Source organism: Octodon degus, unplaced genomic scaffold (genome assembly GCF_000260255.1).
Source record: "Octodon degus isolate 3935 unplaced genomic scaffold, OctDeg1.0 scaffold00216, whole genome shotgun sequence".
NCBI classification, from domain to species: domain Eukaryota; kingdom Metazoa; phylum Chordata; class Mammalia; order Rodentia; family Octodontidae; genus Octodon; species Octodon degus.
The window spans coordinates 47,521-74,072 of record NW_004524792.1 but is presented as its reverse complement, the minus strand read 5'-3'; the positions used below and the strand labels follow the sequence as shown (position 1 = coordinate 74,072).

The 26,552-nt window shown below is 53.8% G+C and overlaps 1 protein-coding gene and 1 pseudogene across 1 annotated transcript in view; one reads left to right on the top strand and one right to left on the bottom strand.

Moving 5' to 3' along the window:
- Positions 1 to 26,552, bottom strand: part of Piezo2 (piezo type mechanosensitive ion channel component 2) — a 181,586-nt gene that overhangs the window by 140,028 nt on the left and 15,006 nt on the right. Inside the window, exon 3 of the mRNA XM_023705295.1 lies at positions 9,868 to 10,030. Within this exon, the coding sequence (XP_023561063.1) occupies positions 9,868 to 10,030 (163 nt within the window). The remainder of the gene's footprint in view (positions 1 to 9,867; positions 10,031 to 26,552) is intronic.
- Positions 554 to 2,723, top strand: LOC105744057 (annotated as a pseudogene).

Sequence of the window (26,552 nt, the reverse complement as noted above, 5' to 3'; positions counted from 1 at the left end):
GAGGGGCGAGGCTGCCTGTCCCCAACAGAACCCCGTGTGACTTTCACACACATCCTATGCTTCAGATGTGGCTGAACTGAGGACGCATCAAGGCTGCAGCCTGGCCCTCAGTGCGGACGCACAGCTGTGCTGGGGACGCTTCCTAAACCTGCCGGGCAGAGACTGCAGGGTCCTGCAGGCCAGCAGGTCCCTGTATGTCCTGCCAGCTGGTTCAGTCTGAGGGACAGTCCCCATGTGGTGAGCCATGGGCAGGAGAGGGAGTGGGGTGAGGCCCTGTCCCTCCCCCAGCATGGCTTCAGCCCGCAGTGACAGAGGTTTATAAAGTTTAGTGGGTATTGCCTAGGACTAAACTCCACCCGATTCAAACCCATCCCAGATGCCAACCTCAACAGAAAGTCCTGGTGTTCACGACAGCTACAGGACCTGCGCTGCATGCAGAGCACGAACCCACACCCTTCGTGGAGTCCAGAGGGCCCGGTGCGGTGGCTGGAGCGGGCCTGGGGTGGCAGGGAGAGGACAGGAGGCACAGTGACCTGGACAGCGGGGCTGTGAAATGGCCCTGAGAGAAGACATCGTGTATCCTCAGCATGAGGGACACATTGAGGTCGTAGACGTGAGGACCAGCATGAGCCAGTCATTCTGCAGTGTGTGCAGGGGTGCAGACGCTGGCTACAACCCATAAACATATTGTTTGTCAACTGAGAATAAAAAACTAAACACTAAAACATAATTAAAAGCTCCTGATTTCTAAAGCCCCGTGAGCACTGCGGATCCAGTCCTGCGAGCTCTGCGCATAGCAGCTTCCACGGCCCACCGCAGTCTCCTCCACCCAGCCACCTCCAGCCGCCGTCACCTCCTGCCCATGTTTCCCTCCTGCCTGCAGCAGCTGCAGCCATGCCGTCCTACTCAATGCCCACTGACACTGGCGGGGCTGAGCTCTTGGGTGCTTACGCCCAGCACTGTCTACTAGGTCTGTGGACAAATCCTAAGGCCCACCTGCGTGTGTCAGGAGCACAGTCCCTCCCAAGGCTCTACCTGAGAGACAGGGACGTGTCTGGGGTCCTGGGGTGCTGGGTCCCACAGGCACCCAAAATGACCTATTCTGTTGGAATCAGCTGGCTCCCTCTGGGGAAACCTGCTGCAGAAACTGACTTCAGGGCCTCCTCTACCTCCAGCTGCTCCGTGGACCCTGCACAGTGGGAGCTTCCGCCCTTCCTCAGGCTGTAGGGGACTCTCGGCAGAGTGGTCACAGGCCTCCCAAGGAGTGTGGCCTTAAGAGCTCTCTAACCCGTCGGTGACACCAGCAGTGGCTGAGATCCGTGGGCACTGCACGCGAGCAGAGGCCTGTGGCAGAGACCTGCCAGATGGGTAATGCTGTTCCTTTAGAGAGGTTTTTGGGCATCGTGTCTCTGTGCATGGGGAGGGGGTGTGCACACCATTTCTAGTCGTTTTCAAGGCGCTTTGCACCGACTCTTATGGGCCCGGCCGCCGGCCCCAGCTCTGCTCTGGACTGGTAGCTTATGTCGATCTTGATGAAAGAGCAACTGACGCTCTCGGAGTTTAATGAAGAAGGAGCTCTGTCTGGGCTGCTGCAGATCAGGGAAGTGACTTGTCACGTGTTTATGTGGCGTTATGAAGACCTACTGGCAAAGAGAGAAACAGGCAGCAAGGTGCAGGAGTCCACAAAGGGACCCGATGAAGCAAAGGTCAGAGCCTCCCTTGAAAGGACTGGCTGTACTCCCGACGTGACCACAGGACAAAGGAAGCGTGGCGTCCTCCACCACACAGCGTGTTCTCGAGTGTGCAGCCCGGAACTGGGGCAGAAGTCTTCGTAGTCTCCGAGGGACCCATATGAGGATGAGTTGGTTCCCTTTCTGAAAGGCTGCTCCCGTTTGGGATCTGTGCCTCACGATGGAGCCACTGTCTGGGCAGAGCCGAGGGCATGCATTCTTCACCTCGCGTGGAAGGCAAGCTGTGAGTCTGTGTGACAGCTACGGAACTCGCCCTGGAACGCTGTGGAGTGTGCATTTCTGAGGCAAACAGCACCTGTCACTGCATCCATCCCAAAGAATAAGACTGAGGAAAATATTCTGGAAGAATTCAGCAAGGTCCCAGAGGGTTTAGCGGATGTTATTCTGTATCATCAACCTGCGGACAGAAGGAAGAATCGGGGTTCTGCTTCCCTGAAGTGAGGCTCACAGTCAGCCGCACAAGCCAGGCGTCCACTAAGTGGAAAGTAAAAGCACACGGAGACGCGGCTACAGCTGGATGGCTGACGCCGTGGAAGCAGCAATCCAGAAGTCACGGCTAGGGTGAAAGTTTTATTTGTGAGAACCTTGGCCACTATAGTGACAGAAGAAATATTGGAAAAGTCACTTTCTGAATTTGGAAAGCTGGAAAGAGAAAAGAAGTTGAAAGATTATGCATTTGTTCATCTCGAAGACAGAGGAGCTACTGTTGAGGCTATAGATGAAATGAATGGAAGAGAGGTAGAAGGGGAAGAAATTGAAATAGTTTTAGCTAAACCACCAGACAAGAGAAGGAAAGCGCGCCACGCAGCCAGACAGGCCTCCTGAAGTACCTATCACCCTCCTCCTAGAATGCCACCTCCAATTAGAGGTCCAGGTCGTGGTGGAGGTAGAGGTGGATGTGGCTACCCTCCAGGTCACTGTGGCCACCTTCCAGGTCACTGTGGCTATGAAGAGTCCTATGATGACCACTAGAGCTGTGATTACCATGACTGTCGTGGCGGCTGTGAAGACCCCTACTCGGCTGTGAGGGTGGCTATGCAGTAAGAGGAAGGGGAGGAGGAAGGGGTGGGCGAGGGGCCCCACCACCACCAGAGGGATGGGGAGCACCGCTGCCAAGAGAGCTGGCCTTCACAGAGGGGCGCACCTTGGGATGGCCAAGAGGCTCCAGGGGTGGCAGAGGGCGTCCTGCACCACAGCAGAGAGGTCGTGGTTCCCGTGGAGCAACGCAGGAGGCAAGAGAAAGGCAGATGGGTACAACCAGCCTGATTGCAAGCGTCATCAGACCAACAACAAACAGAACTGGGGTTCCCACCCCATCGCTCAGCAGCCGCTTCAGCAAGGTGGTGACTATTCTGGTAACTACGGTTACAATGATGACAACCAGGAATTTTATCAGGATACTTATGGACAACAGTGGAAGTGGACAAATGAGGGCCTAAAAATGATACTGTCAGGATATGGCTGGCTCTGGATCCACATTGAGAAAAAAACTGGCTGAACTATTTCGTCTTCAAGCAGCAATTTGCTGCCGTTCGTACTGGGCTGAAGAATCACTGTTGTGCATATACTCGTCTTTTTCTTTTTCTTCTTTTCATAAGTGCTCGCAGACACTACTGGGCTTGCAGAGTTCCTTTATTTGGGGGGTTACGATGCTTTTATCATTTCAGGCTTCATTTTAGTTTCAGAACAAGTTATTAAATCATGGTTTTGCATAACCTTTGGTTTGGACAGTCATTCTGTTTTTGGATTTGGGATAGATTACTCAGGGATATTGAAGTATGCTGTGAATAAACATACAAGCTAGTGCTTTGTCTTAGTAGTTTTAAGAAATTAAAACAAACAAATTTAAGTTTTCTTGTATCGAAAATAACCTATGACTGTATGCTTTGCATTCCTAGAAGTAGGTTAACTGTTTTTAAATTGTTATAACTTTACAACCTTTTTGAAATTTGCCCTACAAATTTGTTTGGCTTAAACATCAAAGCCGTGACAATTTGTTCTTTGATGTGATAGTATTTCCAATTTCTTGTTCATGTAAGATTTCAATAAATCTGGGGAAAAAAAGGATGTTTTTGCTTTCAAGTTCAAAACAAGATCACCTAACAGAACAGTATAAACCAAAGCAGCATCCACACGCACACAGCCTCGCACGGTCACACAGCCTGCGCTGTGCACGCAGCCAGGGGGTCACAGTGGTCAGTACCGGCCGCACCCCACCTTTCTTCTCCAGAAGCAGCAGCAGATTCTGGCTCTCTGAACCCCACACCCCAGAGCACTCTTCAGAAGGGGTTCAGGAGCTTGGCAGAGCATCCTCCCTACCCTTCCTGCGCTGATATTTGCTGTGGTCCACAGACGCTGCACAAGTGCTAGCGGTGGACGTGGAAGCACACACAACCCAGCCCGACACTCCATCCTGCGGTGGACGAGGGTCAGGGCTCCGGCTGACCTGGGCGGGGCGGGAGGGGTGCTGCCCTTGTCCCAGAGGCACAGACAGCATCTCAAAGGCCAGGTGTGGTGTGCCTTAAGTCGGTGACCATCCCACTCAAGGAGGAGAGGGGTAGATCACAGGCCCGGGAGCTCCTGGGTGACACAAGGGTGGCAAGGGGACACCATAGGTCCTCTTACCTCAGAGGCTATAGCTCGCTTGGACCCCCAAAGGGCAAGGTTTCCCACAGATTTCTCATGGAGGTACTTTGTCGGTATTTGCAATTTAAATACACAAAACCACCTACCAAGTATTCTGGGAACAGAAGAGTGTTGTGAAATTTTCTACCAATTCTGATCTAGAAATATCACTGAAGGTCAGAGGCTCTTCTCAGTCCTCGAAGAAGGCAGATGCCCAGCACACAGTCACCCATGGCTCTGCATTAGCAAAACTTCATGCTTCTTCTCTGCTCTTGGCTGCACTGTGCCGTGGAGCTGCGCGCCGGGTTCTCCAACTATGAATCCCTTCAGTGAGGTGCAAAGGTCACCCTGCGCTTCGGGTCCTCACCCAGCTGCTGACCTCCTGTGAGCAGTCGTCGTGTCCAGCCCTCTCCCGGGGTCACTGCTCCCAGAGGCAGGATGAGTGGCTCCCACACTGTCACCTGGCAGCCAGGGAGATGTGGCCATAGGTGCTGGGCAGCAAAGCTAGTCATGGCCAGAGGCAACTCCACTCCATGCGGACAGCACGCCACGGTGTCCTCCACTCAAAAACCTCTTTCACACCTAAACTGATGTCATGTCCCACTGCCAGCACCATGTGCTCCCCAAAGTAGGACAGCATGACTTTTGCAAAAGTCTGGCCATGTGGGCTGTGCTGGGAGGGAGGCAGACAGGAAGTTCTCCCCCTTCTGAAAGTGACCTTCAGAAGCCCTTCTTGAGTCACCTGCTATACCATGTATGAGATACAACAGCATCTCAGGGACAGTCCCAGAAACAGGTTTTCTCCTAGGAAAAGCACAGAATGCCAGTAGACTTCTTACAGCTCAGAATGGCCAGTGTTGAAGTAACTGTGTTTGCCTGATCAGAAATAGCCGGGACATTCCGGCAGAGACTTCGGACTCAGCCTCTGAGTGCCAAGCATCTGCACCCCGGCTTCCTCCGGTCCCCGCATCTTGCTATGTGACAGGCCTAATCTGGGGCTCAGAGCTGGCATTCAGGCACAGCCCTCGAGTGACTCTGTTCTGGCTGCAGGTCCGAAGCGCTCCAGGGAACTGAGCGTCAGGAAGATGAGCGAGCTGAGGCTCGGAATGAACTCAAAGCACAGTCATAGGCCTAAGTGGAGTGTCCCTGCTTGTATTAAAATGTGATTTTATTCTTTATTTAAAACAATTATTAGAGCCAGCCAGATAGCTCAGCAGATTAAAGCACCTACTTAGGCAGACACAGAGGCTGGGGGTTGGATCCCCAGCCTGCCTTGCTGGTCCTCCCCCGGGGTGCACTGAGACAGCAATTGAGACTGGGCTTGGTGGTGCACGACTGTAATCCTCCCAGCACTTGGGAGGCTGCAAAACAGGGAGGATCACTACAAGTCTGATCTGTGTAGTGAGACCCTGTACTAAGTACATAAAAAAGAGAAGGAAAAGCTGATGATTAAAAACATTATTAGATCTGTCAAATTATTAAAAATTGTCTTTCCACATAGATAATTTTTCACTGCAATTTCTATTCGGACAATTTGTCAAAAGCTTGCTTTGAAATATATGAAAACATTATTTGCCTGAAAATAAGGCCTCAAGTCTCAGCAATGCAGTTTCAATGCATGGGGACCCTTTTACTACACAATTTAGTTTTCATAATACAGCTCATTCTTAAAGGTTTCAGAGTAGGAATTTTTGGCTGACTCAGTGCCTGGCAGATCGGCTCCAAACTGAAATGAACAAATCAACATGGCCACAGACGGTCTGCTGAGCAAGCCCTCTCCGGCACCGTGGAGCTGGGCTCCCCACAACTGCACACGTCACAGCAGAACATGGCTCAGTGGCACCGACGCCCTGTAACTCTATGTCCCCACAGGAATCTTGAAGGGACCCCTCGGGCTTGGGGACACCTCCAGATCAGACGCGTGAGCCCCATGGGAATCGTCTGATCAAGGAGTCCCTTGGGCCCCCAGGGACCCGCCTCTGTCTTCCCAGGACCAGGCTGCGAGCAAGGAGGAGCCTGCCCGGCCCCGGGGCTGACTGGGCCTCTGCCCGGCCAAGCTGAGGGGAAGCGGAAGCAGCACCAGGGAACGCTGCTCTCGAGGATCCCCAAACATTCTGGAGTGCGCGGGCCAAGATTTATAAGCTGGGGCAGGAGGCACGTCGGGCTCTTCAGAAATAAAATAAATCCCTCCACTTCCTTTGGCTGTGGGCTCCTACTCCTTTCGGACTCTGGCCGGGTTGTCACGGTGGGACATGGCTCCTTGCGGGTCAGTCCTGGGCGCGTCACCCACCCACCTCCCCGGCCCTCCTGAGCCAGCTGGTGGCCTGCAATGGACGAAGAGAACAGCAAGTAATATCTGCCTGGCCAGAACCAGGTTTTACCAGAAGGAAAAACGGACCTTTCGAAAGGCACTTGGTATTTGCTGAGCCCAGCATGAGATGCGCACCTAGGGAGCCTCTTGGCACGTCGTCACCTTTAAATGATGTGATTAACCACATTCATTTAGATGCCTAAATGAATTTCAAATGGGGAAGAGGTACCGCGAGTCGGAACAAGAGCATGGAGCCTCGCTGCTCACAGTAGCGCTGTGGTCTCTTCCTGCCTGACGCACGACTCTTCCTCCCAACCTGCCCTGTGCTTCTGGTTGTCCTGGGTTTGTGCCCCTGTGGCTTGGCGAGGCCTCTGGTGCCAGGGGTTTGTTCAGTAGAAGCTCTAAGGTTCACCCCTGGTCAGCTGAGGAGAACAGAGAAGACTCCTGGTGATCAGTCGGCAATTCATCCCACGAGCAGGCCCGGTGCTAGGTGCGCTTGCTTTGGCATCCAGTTTAGTATTCACAAAAGCCCCACAATGCACTATTATCCGTGTCTTTCTCGCCTCGTGTTTCCAGCGGTGTGGGCTGAACACCACCTCGCACGTGCGGCCGAGCTGCGCTTCCCCCCAGGAACCCACCTGGCAGGAGAGAGGACACAGCTGCCAGCGTCGCACAGCCCTGGCCTCTCGGCAGCCTTGCTGGCCTTCTGCCCACAGGACGAGGGTGCTGGGAGAGGCCTGGCCTTTAGACATCAGGGCGAGCAACTCAAGCTTAGTGTACCCGGGAGGGCTGGTTAATTCCGCCAGATGAGGGCAACCTGTAATGATGCTTTGAGCAACATTTTTCAAGATAAAGTATTATACAATGAAAATCAAATGTAAAAACAAAATTTAAATTCCCTGTCCTAAAACTATAAAGTCAACAGAATTGTAAAGTCCTAGTTTTATCCATTTCTAGAACTTCTAGGTGTGAATGCAAGATATGGTTAGCAGCTCCTCAGCTACAGCCATGCTTTCTGCCTTGTGCCTTTCCTGCCCTAAAGGCAATCAGAGCATTACCCTGGAGCGGGAGTGCTCCAGCCCAGCCGCTGAAGGCCCCGGCAATGCTGGAGCCTCTCCTCTGCATCTGTTCACTGCCGTGTGTTTCTTTTATTTTTGTATTTTAGGGAGGGGGTCTACAGGGTGTTCAGGGTCCCACTACTAGACAGGACTCCTAGTGATCCACCTGTTTGCAGCCTCCCAAGAGCTGGGATTACAGGCATGAGCGACCACACCCAGTCTCTCTCTCTGTCTCTCTCTCTCTGTCTCTGTCTCGGTCTCTCTGTCTCTCTCTGTCTCTCTCTCTCTGTCTCTCTCTCTGTCTCTCTCTCTGTCTCTCTCTCTGTCTCTCTCTCTGTCTCTGTCTCTCTCTCTGTCTCTCTGTCTCTCTCTCTGTCTCTCTCTCTCTGTCTCTCTCTCTGTCTCTCTCTGTCTCTGTCTCTCTCTCTGTCTCTCTATCTCTCTCTGTCTCTGTCTCTGTCTCTCTCTCTCTGTCTCTCTCTCTCTCTGTCTCTCTCTGTCTCTGTCTCTCTCTCTCTCTCTCTGTTGTATTTTTAAATGGACTTACAAGGTATTTTTTTGCTTATTAGCGATCTCTCTCTGTTGTATTTTTAAATGGACTTACAAGGTATTTCTTTGCTTATTAGCGAAGGACATAAATCATTTGCCATAACTGAGAATTTTCTTCCTTTGATGTCTTACTGAGTAACTTTCTCAATTAAGTGATTTCTATTAAAGTCGGTTTTAAAGGTTTAGTTTTTCGTTTTCTGGGTATTGCGCCCAGGGCTTGTGGACTGAGCCACATTTCCAATTCCTTCTATTTTGAGATACGGTCTCTCTAAGTCATTCAGCTGCCCATGCTGGGACAGAACTTGTAGTCCTTCTGCCTCTGCCTGCAGAGTGCTGGGGGGACAAGCACATACCATTGCGCCTGGCTCAACTTCTTGCTGAAGCCTGTGACTGAAAGCATGTGCAGCTCCAGGCAGCTTGAGTCAAATGTCCAAACCAAGTATTTTTGATCTTGAGTACTTTTTTCTTTGTAAATTTAATTTCCTTTTCATATAAAAAAGCAGTAACTTTTAAATCAATGTCACCCTGTGTGACATTTATCAAGCTATGACAGTGTCCTGAGCAGGCTGGGGACAGTGTGGAGCCTGACATCCTCCTCACCGGAGCAGTGACTCTAGTGTTGCTGTGACAGGATGACTTTTACTGTCGTCATGGAGACGTGAGCCTCGGCCTCCTGCAACCCGAGGTGGACACAGCAGGGCGCTGCTCCCGGGGAGCGCTGCTCTGCCGTGAAGAATGCATTTCAGGCACTGGTAGGAGGCGAAGGCACTCACGGCCACAATGCTCCGGGCAATAAACCAGACACAGTTTTACATGTTACATTTCTATTATATGAAAACCCAAAAAGTAAGATAATTCGAAGAGCAAAAGAAAGATAAGCGACAGCAATCAAGGAGATGGGCCTTCAGCAAGCGGGAAGGAACCAAGAGATGAAGTGGGAGGGGAGGGAGGCAGACAGGGCTGCGATGTGCTACACACACCCCAACTCTCTGCCACAAAGGCAATCGTGCACTAATAAAAATACATCCAAAAACCAGCATGCTGCCGGCCCAGGAGTCACTCCGAAGCTTCCAGGCAACCCGGGCTAGCGCCCTTCCGTCACCACTTCTCCCTTTCTGCTCAACGCGCCATCTCTCCCCTGGAGCACTTCCTTGAGCACAGCTTGCTGCAGCTCTGCTCACAGGACCAATTTCTCTCCCCACACCACCACGCCAGTATTTGTTGGCATGACCCCAAACAACCAGGGAAACAGACCAAGTGGTTGCAACCCATGGGCCACTGCAGCGGGCAGCAGAGGAGGTAAGTGACCCCGGGTGACCATGTGCATCCTCGTCCTCGGCTCAGACTCCCCTGGGACTGGCGGGACCATGCCAGGTGATGGCCCAGGTAGTGAGGAGGGTCAGGCCCCAACTCGACCTCCCGGAGAGCACTCGATCACCCAGGCGGGGTGCAAGGTCACCACCCCTTGGGACCACACAGGCTGCTCTGCCACTGAGCACAGGCCGCTGAGCACCATGGTGGCCCCTCTCCCACCCACCCAGTGCTGCGAAGTGAATCCAGCTAAGGGACTTACCAGCTCCTCGTTCTCCAACTCCAGGCTGTCCTGGGCTGCTTCCTCCAGCACCGGCTTCTGGACCATGCTCCTGCACACCAGCCAGATGGCCAGGCTGGCCAGGAACACCCCGATGTCTGGCGCGAACACTCGGATCCCATTGCCGGCATCAGCGCCCTTCAAGCTAGGGAGGAAAAACAAGAGGTGTTCAGTTGTTCCTGTGGGTCACCTTGCAGCAGGGGCCACATCCAGTGCTCCACAGCAACCGATGCCCAGTTCCCGCTTCTGTGCACAGACAGAGCAGCCAGGACCCATATGTCACCTGTGGTCTTGAAAATCATTTGCTTTTTCATATGTCACTAACATTTCACAATTATTGATATTTCTTATTTATCAACATGGTCACTGCTATTATGCATAAAATCTTTCCATTTATTTTTTAACTACACTTCAGTACATAAAAGTCAACAAAAGTGTCTTCTAATCCGGGATCTACCAGGACTGCTCCTTCAGGCCAGATTAATTTGCTTTTCTAATAAGAACGGCCCTAGAAAGGTACAGCCCTGTAACAGCTGCCTGTTTATAAATGGCTCTAAACTTTCATTCCACAAATAAAACAAACACAGACATTTTAAGAAACGGAAAAAGCCTTTTATTTTGGGCAACCTTAAGAAAATTCCGGTCAGAAAGCCTCATCTGAACTCACTGCGTGACAACGACCTCGGACGAGGATGCTCTTGTTCTGGGAAGATGTGAATGTTCACTGCATGCCTTTAGAGTGTACTCGGTGGGACTGGGCCGGGCACAGAAATGAACAGAACTGGACAAAGGAGGGGTCGCCGAAAGCGCCCAGGAGCCAGGGCCAGGCTGAGGGGACGTGGGGGTCCCTGTGTGGGGCGGGGTCCTCAGAGCTCCTGCCACGGGGGGGGGGGGGGCTCTGGACAATGGATTTTTATAGCTGTTTCAAGGAAAACAGATTGGCAGAGGTGCTGTGCGCAAGACAGTGCCAAGCTGAGCTGGGACATGGGGTGCGGCGGGGGGCTGCTGCAGCTTCCCAGCTTCCCTCTCTGCAGCTCAGGAAGAGGCCACAGAGCCAGAGTTGCACCTTCCACCTGTGTATCGCATTAGACTCCCAGCTCCAGGCCAGTCACTGAGGCAACAGCTCCGCTTTGTGCTTCGGGGTCCCCAAAGAGACATTTCATAGCTTGTGTACATTAGGGGAACACACGCATGTGGTTTGCAAAAGCAATCATCCCGCCCCCTGTGCTAGAACTCAGCTACCGGATCCGGGCTGGGCTCCATGTGGAATGGAGCCACGCAGCCACGGAGGCGCTAACCTCTCTGCCTGCCTGCCGTGTTAACAAGGCCACGCATTCATCACACACTGAGGCTGAGGTAAGGAGGCTTCGGAGAGCAGAAGGACACCGCACACACCAGCAGGCCACGCCAGAGCCGGCCACCCTCCCAGCACTGCTTGGCTGTCTAGAGAACTCTGCACAGCGTGTTCTCAACAGAAGCGCTGTGTGCCGAGGTAGACGAGACAAAGACAAAACAGGTTCAGTCAAGTGCGTGCTGGGAGCCCACACTACACATCGTTATCCTCACAGACTAGAGAAGCTCTGAGGCGAGGGATTAATCTGAAGGCATTTAAAGCTACATTTGGCATATTGATTTGACTCCAGGATGCTTTCTTACAGATTTCACCTAACTTCTACCACCATCCACAGAGCAATGTTCAAAACTGAGTCTTGGAGATGCTGGGCTAGGGAATGCTCATGGTTCTATGTTTCTGATAAAATTAGCATATAATTTGGAGACTGTACTGACGGGTAGCTATGCCCTGTACTCTTGATTTAAACTTTTGAAGTCAGGGATGCCTCAGTCCATGTCCTGAGCTAATCACTGGATTATTTATGCATTTGCTGAGCAGGTGTTTGAGTTACAAAGCTGGAGGAGAGACAGACCACTCCCTCTCCTCCTGGGCTCGAGGGTGCCCAGGTACTGTGTGCCAGGGCGGGGCTGGGGGCACCTATCCTCCTTCCTGCTCCTCACACTCCGCTCCATCCCCTCTGCTTCACTTCCTTCCATCACTGCACAGTTCTGCATCTCCTATGAGGACCCCCAAGTCCCACGTTGCCAGCAAATCCACTAGGAATCCCGAGCTGCGCCGCACACAGCAGGGTGTCCTGTGCTTCCTGCTGAAATGGCCAGGAGTCCACCAGACTCTGCGCCCAGGGGCCTTTCTTCTGAGTCTACACAGAGGTCAGAGGGCGCAACCCACCCTCAGGTGCTGCACAGCGGCTCATGATGGGCAAAAGTTGGCGGTGCTCATCCCAAGAAACTGGCAGACACACCCTTTCTACCAGGTGGCTCCTCTTTGGTATTCCAGAGCTTTTAAAAACTAAATACTAACATTCTTCAAAACCCTATTTGTACTAACATTGCTTAGACAAGATATCACGTCTGCATCTTGTCCTCTGAACAACTACTATGAAGACAACAGTAGTATGATGTACTAATTACTGTCCTACTAATCTGTTCTGAAACTGTTTCATTGCTATGTTCTTTTTTTCTCATTAAAATGAATAAAAAATATAAAAAACAACCCTCTTTCTTCATATGCTCTTTACTTGAGAATGGTGCCATGGTCAAGGACACAGCCCGAGGGCTCCCTCCTCCTGCTGAGACCCGGAGTGAGTTCTGCCTCCCAAGACTGCCCGGGCCCAGCCCACCTCTCCTGCCCTCCCCACGAGGGTTCTGGACTTGGCCCCTGGCCACAGAAGTCTCCTCTTCGGGCTGGGCCTGCACAGTGCTCCCAGAGTTCAGTCTTCAGCAGTGTGGAGCACACAGTGCCAGCTGCACTTGCAGGCAGTGTTTCTCCTGTCGGCTCCCCTCGTGGTGGTGGGGTCACCCTGAGTGCAGACGTCTCGCTGTGGTGGGGTGCGCTGAATGCAGACATCAGCATGAATAAGCGACTTTCTGCTGAGTGCCACGTGGCTTCTTCCTGGGCCAGGGCTGCTTGAAGCTTCTAAATTCTCACCTGCCAAGGCTGCCCGCCTCCTCTCCACCTTGCGGCCTTCCCGGTGTGCTCCTTGCACTCATCCCATGGCCACTTGCTCTGGCGGACATCCTCCACCAGCGGCCAACGCTGAGGGCACCTCACTCGTCTGTGAACCTGCCTGGAGGAGCCCTGGGGCCTGCCCCTGGGGCTCAGTGGGCTGATGGTGCCCAGTGAGTGGACAAATGAGTTCATGGACGCATGTGGATCCCAAGCAGGACACGCTGCCCTCCAACCCCAAGATTTTGCCTCTACTTCCCAGGACCAGAGTTGGTGCACAGCACAGTGGAATCAGCTGAGAGCTGGGCTCCAGGGTGGGACGGCAAGACTGACACTCACAAGAGGAAAGACTGCTGGTGCCTAAGGAATGGCATGGGGACTCCAGGGCTCGCGAGAGAAGTCCTAGCTATTTGCATATGCAGATATCATCACCAAGAGTGGAAAGTGTAAATCCTTATATATGTTTGGTTTTGATAAATATATTACAAAAAACACTTCAAAAACAGAAAAGCAAGTGTTTCTTGAACACAGAATGGCTCAGCATGGCAGCAATTTCTATTCACAGCGTAAATCAAGTTATCCAGGACTGAGTGTATCTATGCAGGGCAGCATCCCAGTGTGCCATGCGGCCGTGGAGGTGGCGCAGGGCTCTGGTGAGCAGCCGAAGGCGCCACGTTTGAGTCAGCAAGGATGTGGCCTTGCCGCACGCTGCCGGGTAAGGTGTGCAGAAGGTGAGCTGCAGGAGGAACGGGGACTTGGGCTGCAGTGGTGTCGCCATCCTGGAGCGAGGTGTGCCGGCACACGCAGGCGCAGGGCTCAAGTCGCTTGGGACTTCCACCGAGACTGCTGTGACGAAGGTGTAACCTCATAGGTGTGGACTACAGTCAAGTAACAAGTGAGACTGCACAGGGCTGGCGCGGCACACAGAGTAAGTGACGTGCAAAGCTTTCTACATGAATTACATGTGGCAGCACTCTTAAACCACAACTACATTTTATTTCAAGTAAGTTCTGCATTTGTAAGCAGGTTTGCACAGAAGTCCTGTTTGGGTGCGCCGTAGGATCAGTGTGCTCATTGTCCCCACACCTACTGAGCTGGGTCGCGCTGTTTCCCAGCTCATGCCACGGACGTGGGTCACGTCTGAAGCCACATCACATGCTTGCTCTCTTAGCAGCAAGGGTTTCCTCTCTGAGGTTGTGGCAGACTGTGGAGCTTACCATTCTGAGCGACTGCGCCCCTTTCAAGGGATTCGGGGATGCTGAGGTCAGGAATGAGCTCCTTGTCCACGAAGAGACAGACCGACAAAACGCACGGGCCGAATGACAGTGCGCCCCAGGGATAAGCCGCGAGAGCAGTAAGTGAGCGCAGATGCCTATGTGAGCAGGCCCACGCCGAAGAGTGAGGGTGCGTCCCACGAGCAAGACAGTGAACGAAAACGGAGCAAGTGTGAAGAGTAGGGATTATGTGGGGAGGCGTGCATAAGGCACTCGATGAAAATAACACACACCTTTCAGGGCAAGAAACAGACGTGATCAGCTGTTCCGGGCTGCTCAAGCTCTTGGGCCTGTGGAAACTCCTTGGTAGGCACAAGTGTGTGTGTCCCTTTAAAGTTTTGCATTACTTCTTAAAGTCATAGCACCCACACAGCTTAGGCCCTTCTGGAGCACACATCTGAGGGACGTGGGCCAGTCTTCTGGTCTGGGGGACAATGACCGACTGAGGCTCTGATGGCCATGGCTGCGTTGACTCAGTAACAGATTCCTCAGTAACACATTTTCTGTGAAAATCTAGACGAGGGGCAAGACTGGTAGGCGGGCTTTATTTTTCCAAGCTTCATTTTCTCACCTTATGAGATGCTGCTTTCCTCATTCTAAAACTTCGTTTGAGATGAAGATCCAAACCCAGGAGGTGCTGGGATTTACGCAGGCACAGTGGAGAAGAAAGCCCCAGAGCTGAGGTGGTGCTGAGGAGGAGCCCCAGGCGGGAGGCCTGGGGCAGCGGGCAGTCCTCAGGGCAGGGCCCGGCCTGCCAGGCCCTGGGAGCCAGGAGCGAGAAGTCCCAAAGGGCGCCCCAGGCCCGCAGCCCCTCTGACTAAGCTGCAGCAGCGTGAAGGCCTGCATGCAGTTTTCTGGTGGTTCTGAAGTTCACACAGTTGTTTTTCTTAAGCACAAATACGATCCTGTGTGCTCCAGGCGCTCTCAGTAGCCAGGGTCCACTAACTTGTACAGAAAACCCGGTGCACATGCATCTATCTAGTACAAGGACTGTACAAAAGACACACCAGTACTGTGAACAGACCTTGCGTTTGCTTTCTCTATGCTTTACATTGTCTGCTTGTGTCAAAGTGTGCACAACTCATTTCATTGGACTTACAAATGAATGTGGCTTCCACGTGTTCTCCCAGAATAGAACTTGTTCGTAAGTTGGGGACTTACTGTGCTGATACAGTACTACCATCCAGTCCATCATCGCCATCCGTTTAATACCTGCAGCCATTCCAAAGCACCATCCACGTCAACACCACCTGCAGCACAGCTCCACCCAGGCCAACACCGCCATCCTGCAGTTCAGCACTACTATCTGACTCCACGCTATCAGCTGACAGGAAACTCCATTTAAGTGCGCCCACGATGTCCCACACCCTCTGTGCCCAGGACCCTAACCAACATCACAGGCTGCATTTAGCCTTTGAGGCTCACCATCTCCTTGGACACGGGACGGCCCCTCACTCCTTGGCCTCACGCCCTGGCCACCCAGCCAGTACCGCCTTTCACTACGTAGGATGCCTGTCAACCTGGCACGTGGATTCTGGCAGCAGGTCCACAGACACGACACTGTCCCTCTTGGCGCAGTGCCGGGCCGCACATCCCCAGCGCCAGCTGGCGACCTGGCCAAGTCAGCGAGTGATGGACTTCTCCACTGAGGCCCTCGCCTTCTGGCTGCACTGGGCTTGCACCCTGGGGGGACGCACTCCCAATTACATCGACGGCTCTTCCCCTCTCAGCCTCTTTACACCGAGCCTAGTCGTCGTCAACAGTTGTGCTTGTCACACCCCATCACAATGCCACCAAAGAGTGACTAGCTATGTCCACCATTATTAATCGGTGTTCCACTGCAAGTGAGCACTTCCCCTTATCTTCAGGTAATTAACTGCCAAGCCAGCTGTTATCAGCAGACACCCCGAAGCCTACTTTAGTGGGTGTGCAGGTTGTTCTGATGCTCACATCGCCCGAGCTGTGAGGGCCCCTGCGAGCTGGCTGCAGCTCCCCCGTGTGGCTCTGCGTTCTGCTGCAGGGAGGTTTGCAGGCCTGTCTTCTTTCTGCTCCTGCCCTTCTCCCTTCAGCCTGCGACCTCTCCAAAGAGCTCCTTTTCTTTGCGTGGAGTGTGGTGTTCAGCGCTGTGCTCTTGGGGATCACTGTCTTGAGAGTGGCTGCTGCTTCTGGGGCCACTGTCTTGGGGTCTGCTCCCTGGACAAAAACGAGAGCTATCTGGTAGACCTGTGTTCACATGGAGGGACAACAACTCTTTCCATTCCTTCCTGTGCATATTTATTTTAAAAATGCATGCATTCCTTCTGATACTTTGGACTTTAACGTAATACCTCAGGAATCTGTCTAGCCTCCCTGTATTCTGAATTTATAAATCTTTGCTCCAATCTGAGAAATCTGGCTCACACTACTCATTATCTATTTTGCTTTGTATCCAGTCAGTTATTTAACGTAACTAATTTCCCAACTGCTGCCGCTGCCTCGTCCCCTTTCCACATCCCCCTTCCCTGACAGGAAGCCACAGTCCCACTGAGGCCCCCAGCCCCTCACTATCACTGACACTATCGCCAGCAGCCCAACTCTCGCAGGGAGTGGCACGCAGCCAGCCACAAACCAAGGTGGCGCAGTTGGCTTCATTCCCGCTTGCGTCCTTGGCAGATCCAGTGCTGAAGGCTTGCTAGGAAAGGGAAGAGAGGAAAGAAGGGAAGTGGAAAGACACAGAGACGGTTCGGCTCTTCATGGGTCCTGTAGTGGGGAGGCCGAAAGCAGACAGAGGCAGGGACGCATGCTGGTCTGCCACCCACAGCGTCCCGGGTTCCGCATTCAGCTCCTCGTCTCTCCCCCTTGGACCATTGGCATCCCCCGTTCTGTAGCTCACCCACTGAATACAGCACCGCTGACCAAGTGCTCACATGCAAGGGATCAGCAGAGACCAGCGTGACCCCCTCTGTTCAGAGCGGGCAATGTGCTCTGATGAGGTCAGACTAAGAACCCTTGTGGTTTTGATCATGAATTATTTTGAGGCTTTGGCCCAAAGGTTTGACCCCTTTAAATTATACCTGTGACTATAATGCCTTGTGGATTTGAGAAGTTAACCAGGAGTGTTTGCAGCATGTCCTTGGAAATGAGAGATGGAGGTCTACAGATTCATGAGTGAGTTTCAGAGCACTGTCTCAGGAGTGGTGGTGCTGTGTCTGTTGACACAATCGAGCTGGGACCATGGGCAGGTTCCCCAGGCTCCTGGGTCTGTGTGAGCCATGACGGAGGCGCCTGCATGTGCCGGCAGGTCCTGGCATGGCTGGGCACAGTGACAGACACACCAAGAGGCACAGGGGGCTCCTGTCCCCTCACCCTCCCATCCCGCCGCTGTGAGGCACTAGGTTTTACCCCCACAAAGGTGGAAAGAACTTCCCTGGGGCCTTCCACACACTCCTTGACAGTCCCAAGTTGGCTCTGAGGGCACCTATCCTCTTGGCCTGATCTGAGGCCGAGCCTGTCCTCTGTGGGGTTGGCCTGTAGATGCTATGAAGCACATCTCCATCACCCTGCAGGAAGTGGAGCAGCAGGAGCCCCCTGCTTGCCTTCCAGCTCAGTTCTCCAGGCCCAGATACCCGCTCACTCAGCTGCATGACATGGCTAATTTGTTATTATGAAATAAAGCTAGTGCACATGCAGGGCAGGAAAAATACGTGGGAAGGAGACCAAAAAAATTCTAATTTTAAAATTTTACTTTTAATTTAAAAATGTTTTTCTTTGATGTTTTCTTTTAAAATTCTACTAACTTAAACCCCTTTTAACTTCTTCCTCATACATATTGAAAATTATTCTCTTGGGTGGAAGCCAGCAAACCTGCAGCCTCTCCCCCGGGGGCAGGAGCCAAGGCTCCCGCCCTGTCCTGGGAATTCCCTGGGCTCTGTCTGCTGGCTGTCTTTTGGCGAGCCAGCCAGAGCTCAGGACACATCACTGGGACAGTGCCCTGGCGCGTCCGGCTGAGGCATTTCCCACTGTCTGGCCCCCTTCCCCTACTCCTGCCCTCTGAGTCACAGCTTCTTTCTCTCTTCTCTCCTCCTTTCTGCCACCCGCTCTCTCTTCAAGCTCCTCCTCTCTTCCCAAGCTCTCTTCTACTTCTCTCTCCTTTCCCCCATCCCTCTTTCTCTTTTGCTTTCTCTTTTTGCAGACATTTACAGGTTTAGATTTTTCCTCTTCAGTGGTGAGAAGCTTCTGAATCCCGGAAAATGAGTTCTTACACAGAGAAGCACCAACATTACGTGGTCCCTGCTCGCTCTCACCAGAGCGGGAAGAGGCCGAGGCGGCCCTCCAGGGCAGGAGCAGCCTCCGTAGGTGACCCGCTGCTCAACACCCCACTCCTGGGTCAGGTGGAACACCCCCACCAAGTGCTGCCCCAGATGTCCTCGCACACTGTACGGGAAAATTGGGTCTCTCCAAGACCTGCGGAGAGAAGCAGTCCCAGGATGACCTGCGGAGAGAAGCAGTCCCAGGATGACAATAGGGCACTGTCTCCGTAAGTAACACACACCTTTCGGGCTAGGTGTGTCAGATACAGGAGACCTGCTCTGCTGCTCCTTTCATTCTGTTTCTCCCATCCCTCACCTTCCTCATCCCCCAAAACTGAAGGGCATGAATGGTCTGCCTAATGCCCGTTGTGGGCGGATGGGCACACAACCTGTGCCACGCAGATTCAAGTAGCATCCAGGTGACAGCCGATGCTCTCCTCCTGGACACCTGGCAGTCCCTGGACTCAAACCAGGAAGGGTCCCTCTGGCTTTTGTTTTGTGTTTTGCCTGCTCCCCTAAAAACTCAGTCTGCTTTTGTCCTTTCTTTCCTCCTATGCTGAGGCCTTCATCTGTCAGGAAACAGAGCCTTTATCATTGTCTGCTGTGGATTAGCGGGGAAGGCAGGGAGCTGGAGGTGCAGGGGACACTGGAGAGCTTGGGGCACGGAGATTTCATGGCTCTGGGCAGTGGTGACTCGGCCTCTGCTCAGATGAGGAAGGAGCTCCCGCCCCAGGTACCCAGCCTGTTGTAGAGGCTGACCCAAGGAGAGTGAGCTGTGCCCCAAGTCCTGGGTCAACAAAGGCTGAAATCCTGCTGTTCTCTCTTCAGCCAACCCAACTACAGTGGGGTGGAGTTCTGCACCCCACATTTCTGCTGATGGACTGGAAAGGAAAGGTGATTTTGGAACAGGGCGTGGCTAGCCAGAGCCAGGCTGTTCCTTTCCCTCTCCCCAGCCGGCGGCTCCATGCTGTGCCCAGGCTATGTGGCCCCACACCCCCCTTCCGCTGCACAGGTTAAAGATGCGTGCCCCTTTTGGGGGTCACCTGCCCAGCCTAAGGGCTCCTCTTCCACGCTGGGTTGTCCCCAGAACAGCCACCTGGGACTTCCTGGGCTTGGAAGCCCCGTTCCAGTCCTGCAGCGCTGCACACGCTCCGCTGGGGCCTCTCGGGCGGCGCCTCCAAAGACAGCTCGCTCCCTCCCGCCTTCCTTGGTTTTCACGATCTCATGAAGATTTTAGTTCTAAGTTTATGTCTTTCTCTCACACCCTCCAGGAGTTTGTTACATGATGTCATGGTTCCTGGATACCAGGACCTAGAGGGGGACTTTCGGAGTCAAGCTCAGCTACTGGGTATGACTGCTTTCTCCCCTCTCTGCTGTGCCGTGAAAGACCTAAAGTAGCTTTTGCACACTTACAAGGGCCTGGAAGGCGCACTATGGCAAGGATACTTGCCCTGGTTGTAGGGCAACAGGCCTGGTCAGTGTGCCCGACCAGGAGCCCGTCTCTGCGTGACTGTCAGGGACACCCTAATAGTCAGGACAGAAAGCTGGGTAAGCTGCGCACAGTCTGACCTCAAGTTCAGGTGGGCCATGCGAGGAAGTTGGCCTGGCCTGGGTCTGACCCTGGGACAGCTGAGGTGCGCTGCTTAAATGCCTGGCCCCAGAAAGCAGGGACAGCAGAGACCTCTAGAGTTGTGCTGCCGGGGCCGAGCGCAGGTCCTAGGGAGCACCCCGCTTTCTTCTCTGGCTGTGTTCAAATGGGAGCACAGGGACATGTTAAAGACAGCGCACTTTCCCTAGCTACGGCAGCTGAATGTCTATTCCTAAAGTGTCACCTTTAAATTAGATTTTACAAGCTTGAGATCATTATAAAATGGAGGATTAAATAAAGTAGATTTTCTTTACATTTCTCGAAATGTAATGTAAGCAGTTAAAAGGCGTAACCTCGAACTTGACTTTATAACCAGGAGGGAAATAAACAAAGATCCCAGCAGCACCCTGTGAGGGTCCTCACTCCTGGTTATAAACCCGTGCAGTCAACAAGAACACGGGACCCAGAGTAACTTGGGAACTCAAGCCAGCACTGTGATGGTTTACACAACAAGGAAGTGCTGACTGGTATCCTCAACCTCCGCTGCTTACAGTCACAAAGCTAAAAGAAGGATAAAGATGACCCTAATTCGGCGTGGCCAAGGCACCCAGAAGTGCACTGGGCCCGTGTAACTGCTCAGGGTGCTGTGCGCTTCCTGTCTGCCTGCCTGCGGGTCTCTTGCTGTCGGGCTTGGGGGCCTCAGCTGCTCCCAGTACCAGCAGAAACGCCAGAGCGCATGCTCAACACTGCCACGCTCGGCTGAGATGGGGCTGCTAAGGACAGCGCCTGGAGCCGGCTGGCGGGCAAAGGGGCTGCCAGGTGTGGGGTGAGAGCCCAGGGCCCAGGGTGGCAGGAGCCGAGGTGTCACACCCAGACCAGGCTGCGTGTGGTCTGGGGAGCGAGCTGTGGGACCTCTCTCCTCCTCGCATGCGCTGCCCTCGGCAGGACCTCGAGCTGCGAGTGCTCCGCTGCGACCTGGAGGAGCTCAGCGCTCTGTGCGAAGCCAGAGGCTGAGCAGTTGGGGCCCAGGAGCCTCCAGCAGGGCGAGCTGCAAAGAGCCGCAGACAAAGGGACTGCATGGCGATGGGACGAACACTTGTGTCCTGACAGAGTGGCCTCGGATGCCACTCCTGAAGAGGGTGGGGTCAGTGGCTGCAAGTAGCCTCAGCCCTCTGGAGAGATGGAGAGGAGGAGGGCAAGGGACAGGAAGGAGGGGGAGGGAAGGCAGAGCTCGCGGAAGGGAGGAGGGAAAGAGGAAGGAGGGAGCGGAGGGGGGCAGCATTTGCAGGACCACAGCCTACTTTCTGGAAAGGTGACCAGAAAGAAGCACATCTGAGGCTGTGCCCAAGGAAGCAGCAGCAGCCCAGACCCCGGCCCTGCCGGGCGTGGCTTCGCTGGCAGCCCCTCACATCTGCGCGATGGAACGCGGAGGCTTGGTGCCAGCTCACGCCGGAGGAAGCAAGCACGGGCTGCAGGGCCCAGCCCTTCTGGCCCAGGGAGCGCCACAGCGCACCTCTTGGCTCCTGGGGCTTCCCGACAGGAAGGGTTTATAGCAAGGATGAAAGGAGCAGAGCTGGGGTGGGGCAAACTTTTTCTGCAAATCCTGTGCTTGGAATTCCGTTTTAGTGGTTCCAGAACTGTTGCAAGACCACTTGGGGATGATAACTGCGTTCTCGAGAGACTTTCTCCTAAGTGGAGACTTGTTATTTTCATAAATAAATAACAGACGCGCGGCGGCCATTATGCTCGGACGTGTGCTGACTCCAGCAGCACTTGCCCCTTTTCCTCACTGTCATTTGCTCCTTCTCCTCCTCTGCCCTGGGTGGCGACTGTTTATGCAGAGGAGTGGGCTTTGCCCCAGCAGGTCCACGCATTCTCAGAGCACATTTTGGTCGTGCTCCCCGCAGTCTCACTGTTCCGGGAGCAACTCTGAGCAGAGGCTGATCGTCACCCCTCCCCTTCTCCCCTCCTCTATCTACTAAGAGCCCCACCCTTTCCTGCCATCTTTTCTGGATTCTACACGAGTGTGGCCATGTGCCGAGTCTTCTGCTAAACATGACCAATGGCTGTGTCCAGCAGGACTAGCAGCACTCCTGCAGGCTGATTGGGTCACCCTGTCCCCGCGGCTGTTGCGGCCACCACATCATGCCTTCCCTGCGCAGCCCTCCCGGACTGGCCAGTGCACCTGGCTTCCAGGCAGCCAGGAGCTTCTTGGGACTGGCCCCTGAGGAATCCACACCAGTGCTGTCCACATGGGGGCCGAAGCTGCCTTGTGGCCCAGGTGGCAGGTGAGCAATTGGTTGGCAGATCCCTGTTTAACAGTTGCCTGAATCAAATTGTCTGAAAAATTGTCCTGCGTCATGGGTGATGACCTGCTGGGCTCACACTGGGAATGGCCTTCTGTGCTGCAATGACTCGCATTTCAGCGCGTGACTGAGGCGCTTCCCTGAGCACCTTGCAGTTGCCTGGATGTCGGGTGGAACAGTCTGCAGCGGCCCCAGTATGCAGACTTCTCGATGTGGTCATCCTCAGATCCTCCAGACCTTACAGCCACCTGTCCCTTGCTGCTGTGTGGTCACCTTTGCTGATGTCTCAGGGCTGTTTGTCCCCGGCTGTTTCCCCTTGCACGACTGGCAGCCTGTGTCATCAGGCTGCTCAGAGTCTGAGATAGAGATGCCAAGTGGAATGGCTGCTGGGGATGGTGCCGCTTGGACAGCACATGCTGACGGTCTGCTGCTGTGAGGCTGATCAGGAGGATGGGCAGAGTGGCAATAGCCAGTGTCATTCCCATGAGCACATATTCCCCTCAACCTCTGCTGTGCATTGACAGGTGACACTGGCTCTGGTAAGACTGCCCTTTTTCCCTTTCTTTCCTAAAAAGGAACTTGGGTCAGGGACAAACCACACCACCCAGACCACAGGTCCCACGACAAAGTCATACCCAGCAGCCTTCGTGTGACCCACTGCCATCTTTCCTGGAGAAGTTCAACACTGCTTCTGAAAAGTGCCTGCCACCAAGGAGCAGGGGGCAGTGCTGCAGCCTTTGGTTTTAGAATCCGGGAGCAGAGGTCTCTTTCTGCTCCTCCCCTCCCCCTGCTGTCCCTCCCCTCCCCTTCTACTCCTTCCCCTTCCCATTCCTCCTGAACTGTGGTTTCCATCTATTATGGCCCTAATGTAAGCCACTAGCAAACTCTTTGAAATTGCACTCAGTCCAGAGCAGAATTCGATTATCTGAGCGGATTTCTAAATAAATATATTTAACTCATCAGAGCAGAGTGTAGAGAAGTTTTCAAACCCAAACATTTGTCATGATGCCCCAGCGCAAGCAATCTTGTCTCTGTTTATGGCAAGCAGGTCAATAAGCAACCTCTGGCTCAAGCCAGCCTTCTGGGAGGCTCCCTGACTTCTCTAATTTCATGCTTCCACCTTCCACAAGATCAGCATGCCCAGTGGGCAGGACTGTCTGCCTGCTCCCTGAACAACACCCTCTCTGCTGCTCACTGCCCACATGCTCCAGGACAAGGGGACACCCCCATGTTAGGCCGCTGGCCGCTGGTGGGTACTGGCATCCCCTGCTCCTCCCCTGCAGGGAAGGTCACTGTTGGCTGGCTGTATCCCCATTCATGCCCACCAGCACTGAGCTCCATGCTCCACTTGCCTCTCTCTACCTGCAGAGAAACCGTAGCCCGAGCTGCCAGGGAGAAGCCAGTGGTGTCAAACTCACTGAAGCTTCCTAGCCCCTTGTGCATGAGGGTCCTGGATCTGCAAATCCAAGTCCAAACAGCTCCAAAACAGGAAGCATCTCGGGCACTGACTGCCTCGATGATACCAGGGAAAGCCCCACCCCATCAAGCTTTCTACACATGAAATTTTTTTAAAATATCATGCAAAGAGTTCCTTCAGACAATGTATACAGGTGAATTAGTGTCACGTTTAGACTGGAGTCCCATCCCTGAGACATCTCATTGTGGGGATGCGAATACCAAGATTGAAGCATGCTGACATCGGAGACTCCAGGGCCCACACGCTTCAGGAAAGAGTGTTCCACCTGCATTGATCTGGATCCTAAGATTCCTAGATGAAGAATTAAACACACTAGACTCATCATCGCCTCCTCCTAAAGCTGGGACTGTGGATGTATTTGCTGTTGGAATAATGTTTGTGGCTTTTCTGATATTACTGACTTTAAAAGTTTGGCAATAACTGCTGAAATTCAACTCACGGCTAAAATAAAAACCCAGTGGGTGATCAGCAGAGTGTAACTCTTATATGATGCTGCTGAAGTAATGACAATTCTTTGTGTAATAAAATCACTTCAACTTTTTTCTCTTTTACAGGGCACTACTCAGTCTTAACAAAGCACAGGAAGATTTCCTTACTGTAAGCGGTGGCAGAGAGGCCGCCCCAAAGCCCACAAGCCCTCCTTCATTAGAGAGCTGAAAGAGCCTCCACACAAGGCTCCGCGAACAAACTGTCTCCGGGAGCCCTGCAGCAGGTGTTCACGCTGTAACTGCTTTGCATGAAGGAGGCTGCATTGGGACGGGCACCGCCTCCCGGCTGCCTTGCCAGCCTGCTTGATGAGAGCTGGGTTTTGCCCAAGGGAAAAATGTAGGCAGTAAAAACGCAGCTTTAGTGAAAACAATGTCCACAGGAGAAAGCAGGGCGGAAAGTTTGCAGGCAGGTGTCGAAGGGAGCCATGAAAGGTCTTCTGACTGGAAATGTGGTGGGGAAGGTCCTGACTATTAGGCTGCAGGCTGAATTAATTGGCAGTGAGGGGAAATGTGGGATTACATCTGTGCTTCAGTAAACGCGGAGGAGAAATGGAGGAGGGGGCTAAGGAAGAATCAGAGGAAGCCCGGGGAAGGCCTGGAACACTTCCAGGGAGCACAGGTGCACCCGGGGTTAAAAGGTGGCAGGGATGTGCAATGGAAGAGGAATTCACAGAGCTTCTCCCTAGTGGGTGACAGTGTGGCCCCTAGTGGAGAGGCAGGCAGGTTGTCACACGGAAGTAGCTGACAGGTGCAGCTGAGAGTCCTGCCTGGCCATGCTTCTGGGCCCCTTAGTGCAGAGGGCAGCGACAGACAGGGAGAGAAGGAGACCGGAGTGCCTCCGAGTGTAGGCACAAACACTCTACTCGGAAGGCAGCTACAAGTGCCCGAGGGGATGCCAGGGCGAGGGTGGGGCCTGATGGGCTGTGTCCACCCTGCCCTTCCTGCCCTGCCCACAGACATGCACTCATGTCCTCCCCGCAGGCTGCCACACACCTGCCCATCACAGACCGTGTGAAGCGGCTGCAGCAGCTTCTGCCGACTGTGCTCTTCCAGCCTGCCAGCTAGCTGCCCCTGCTGCCTACTCTGCAAGCGCAGCTTCAGCTTGTACCTGTGCCATCGGGTTCTTCCCCTGAGGCTCACGAGCCAGCAGCCTGCCCTCTCCATGGGCACTGAGAACCGGGCACCTTCCCAAGGATGTAGAGGGTGGGCAGAGCCCAGCAGTGGGCCTCCAGGGCTCAGCTCCCAGCGGAGCGGCTACTAGGAAAGAGCTGACTGCTTCCCCCTCACCGTGCGAGATCCCTCCCTCTCGTGTGTGTCTATGCGCATGCTCCTGCCTCGGGCGCCCTCTGCTACCCAGTAACTCAGCCGGGGGTGCACCAGATGTGGGCCGCGTGCTGTGTGGATGTTCCAGTCACCAGTCATGGACCATTAGCTCTTTTTCCTTTACCCATGCCCCAGCACTGGCTATTCTGGTGAAGCCACAGAAAGCCCACTAAGACTCTTCCCCTTCCTGGGACCTCCTCCACCACGGGACGCAGTCACATGGCTCCCAAGGCCCTCAAGGCAACAGCCAAAGTGCCCACCTGACCTCTGGGCCACTCCCGGGGTCCTCCGACTGTGTCATCCTCCCAGGCTGCTGAGCTCTCCAGCAAGGCCCCAGCAGGTCTGACAGCTGCTGCAGTGTGGTCAGGCACCCGCACTCTGGCCGCGCAATCACCCTCCCCTCTGCCCCTCACTTTACTCCGGGACGTGGGCTGCCCCGCGACGCTGAGCCACACAGCGCACGAACCGCTCCGCGAACGCTGTCAAGTGCCCGAGCGTCACGCACCTCGCCTCCTTGCGTGACATTTGGTATTTGCACCCTGACATCTTCTGAGGACCGTGCCCACCGCTTCTCCACCCGGAATCCAGCAGGGCCGTGCGCGAAGGGTGGGAGAGCCCCACACGCCATCACTGGCTCAGTGACCTGGAGGATAGTCATCCTCCCAGCTGGATGCTGCTCATCTGTGGGCGAGGAAGTCCATGGCAGATGGCGTCACTGCCCCCTCCTCTCCTGTGGCGACATCTCACGTCCTGCGCATCCCCGTGAGGTCTGCAGTGGCTCATGGGAGGCGCATGCCCACTCGCCCATCCCCAGCACACAGCAGCTGCTCAACAAACTCCTTTTTTTTTTTTTTTTTTTTTTTGTATTTTTACACTTTGAATTCTTTAAAGTGTTGACCAATT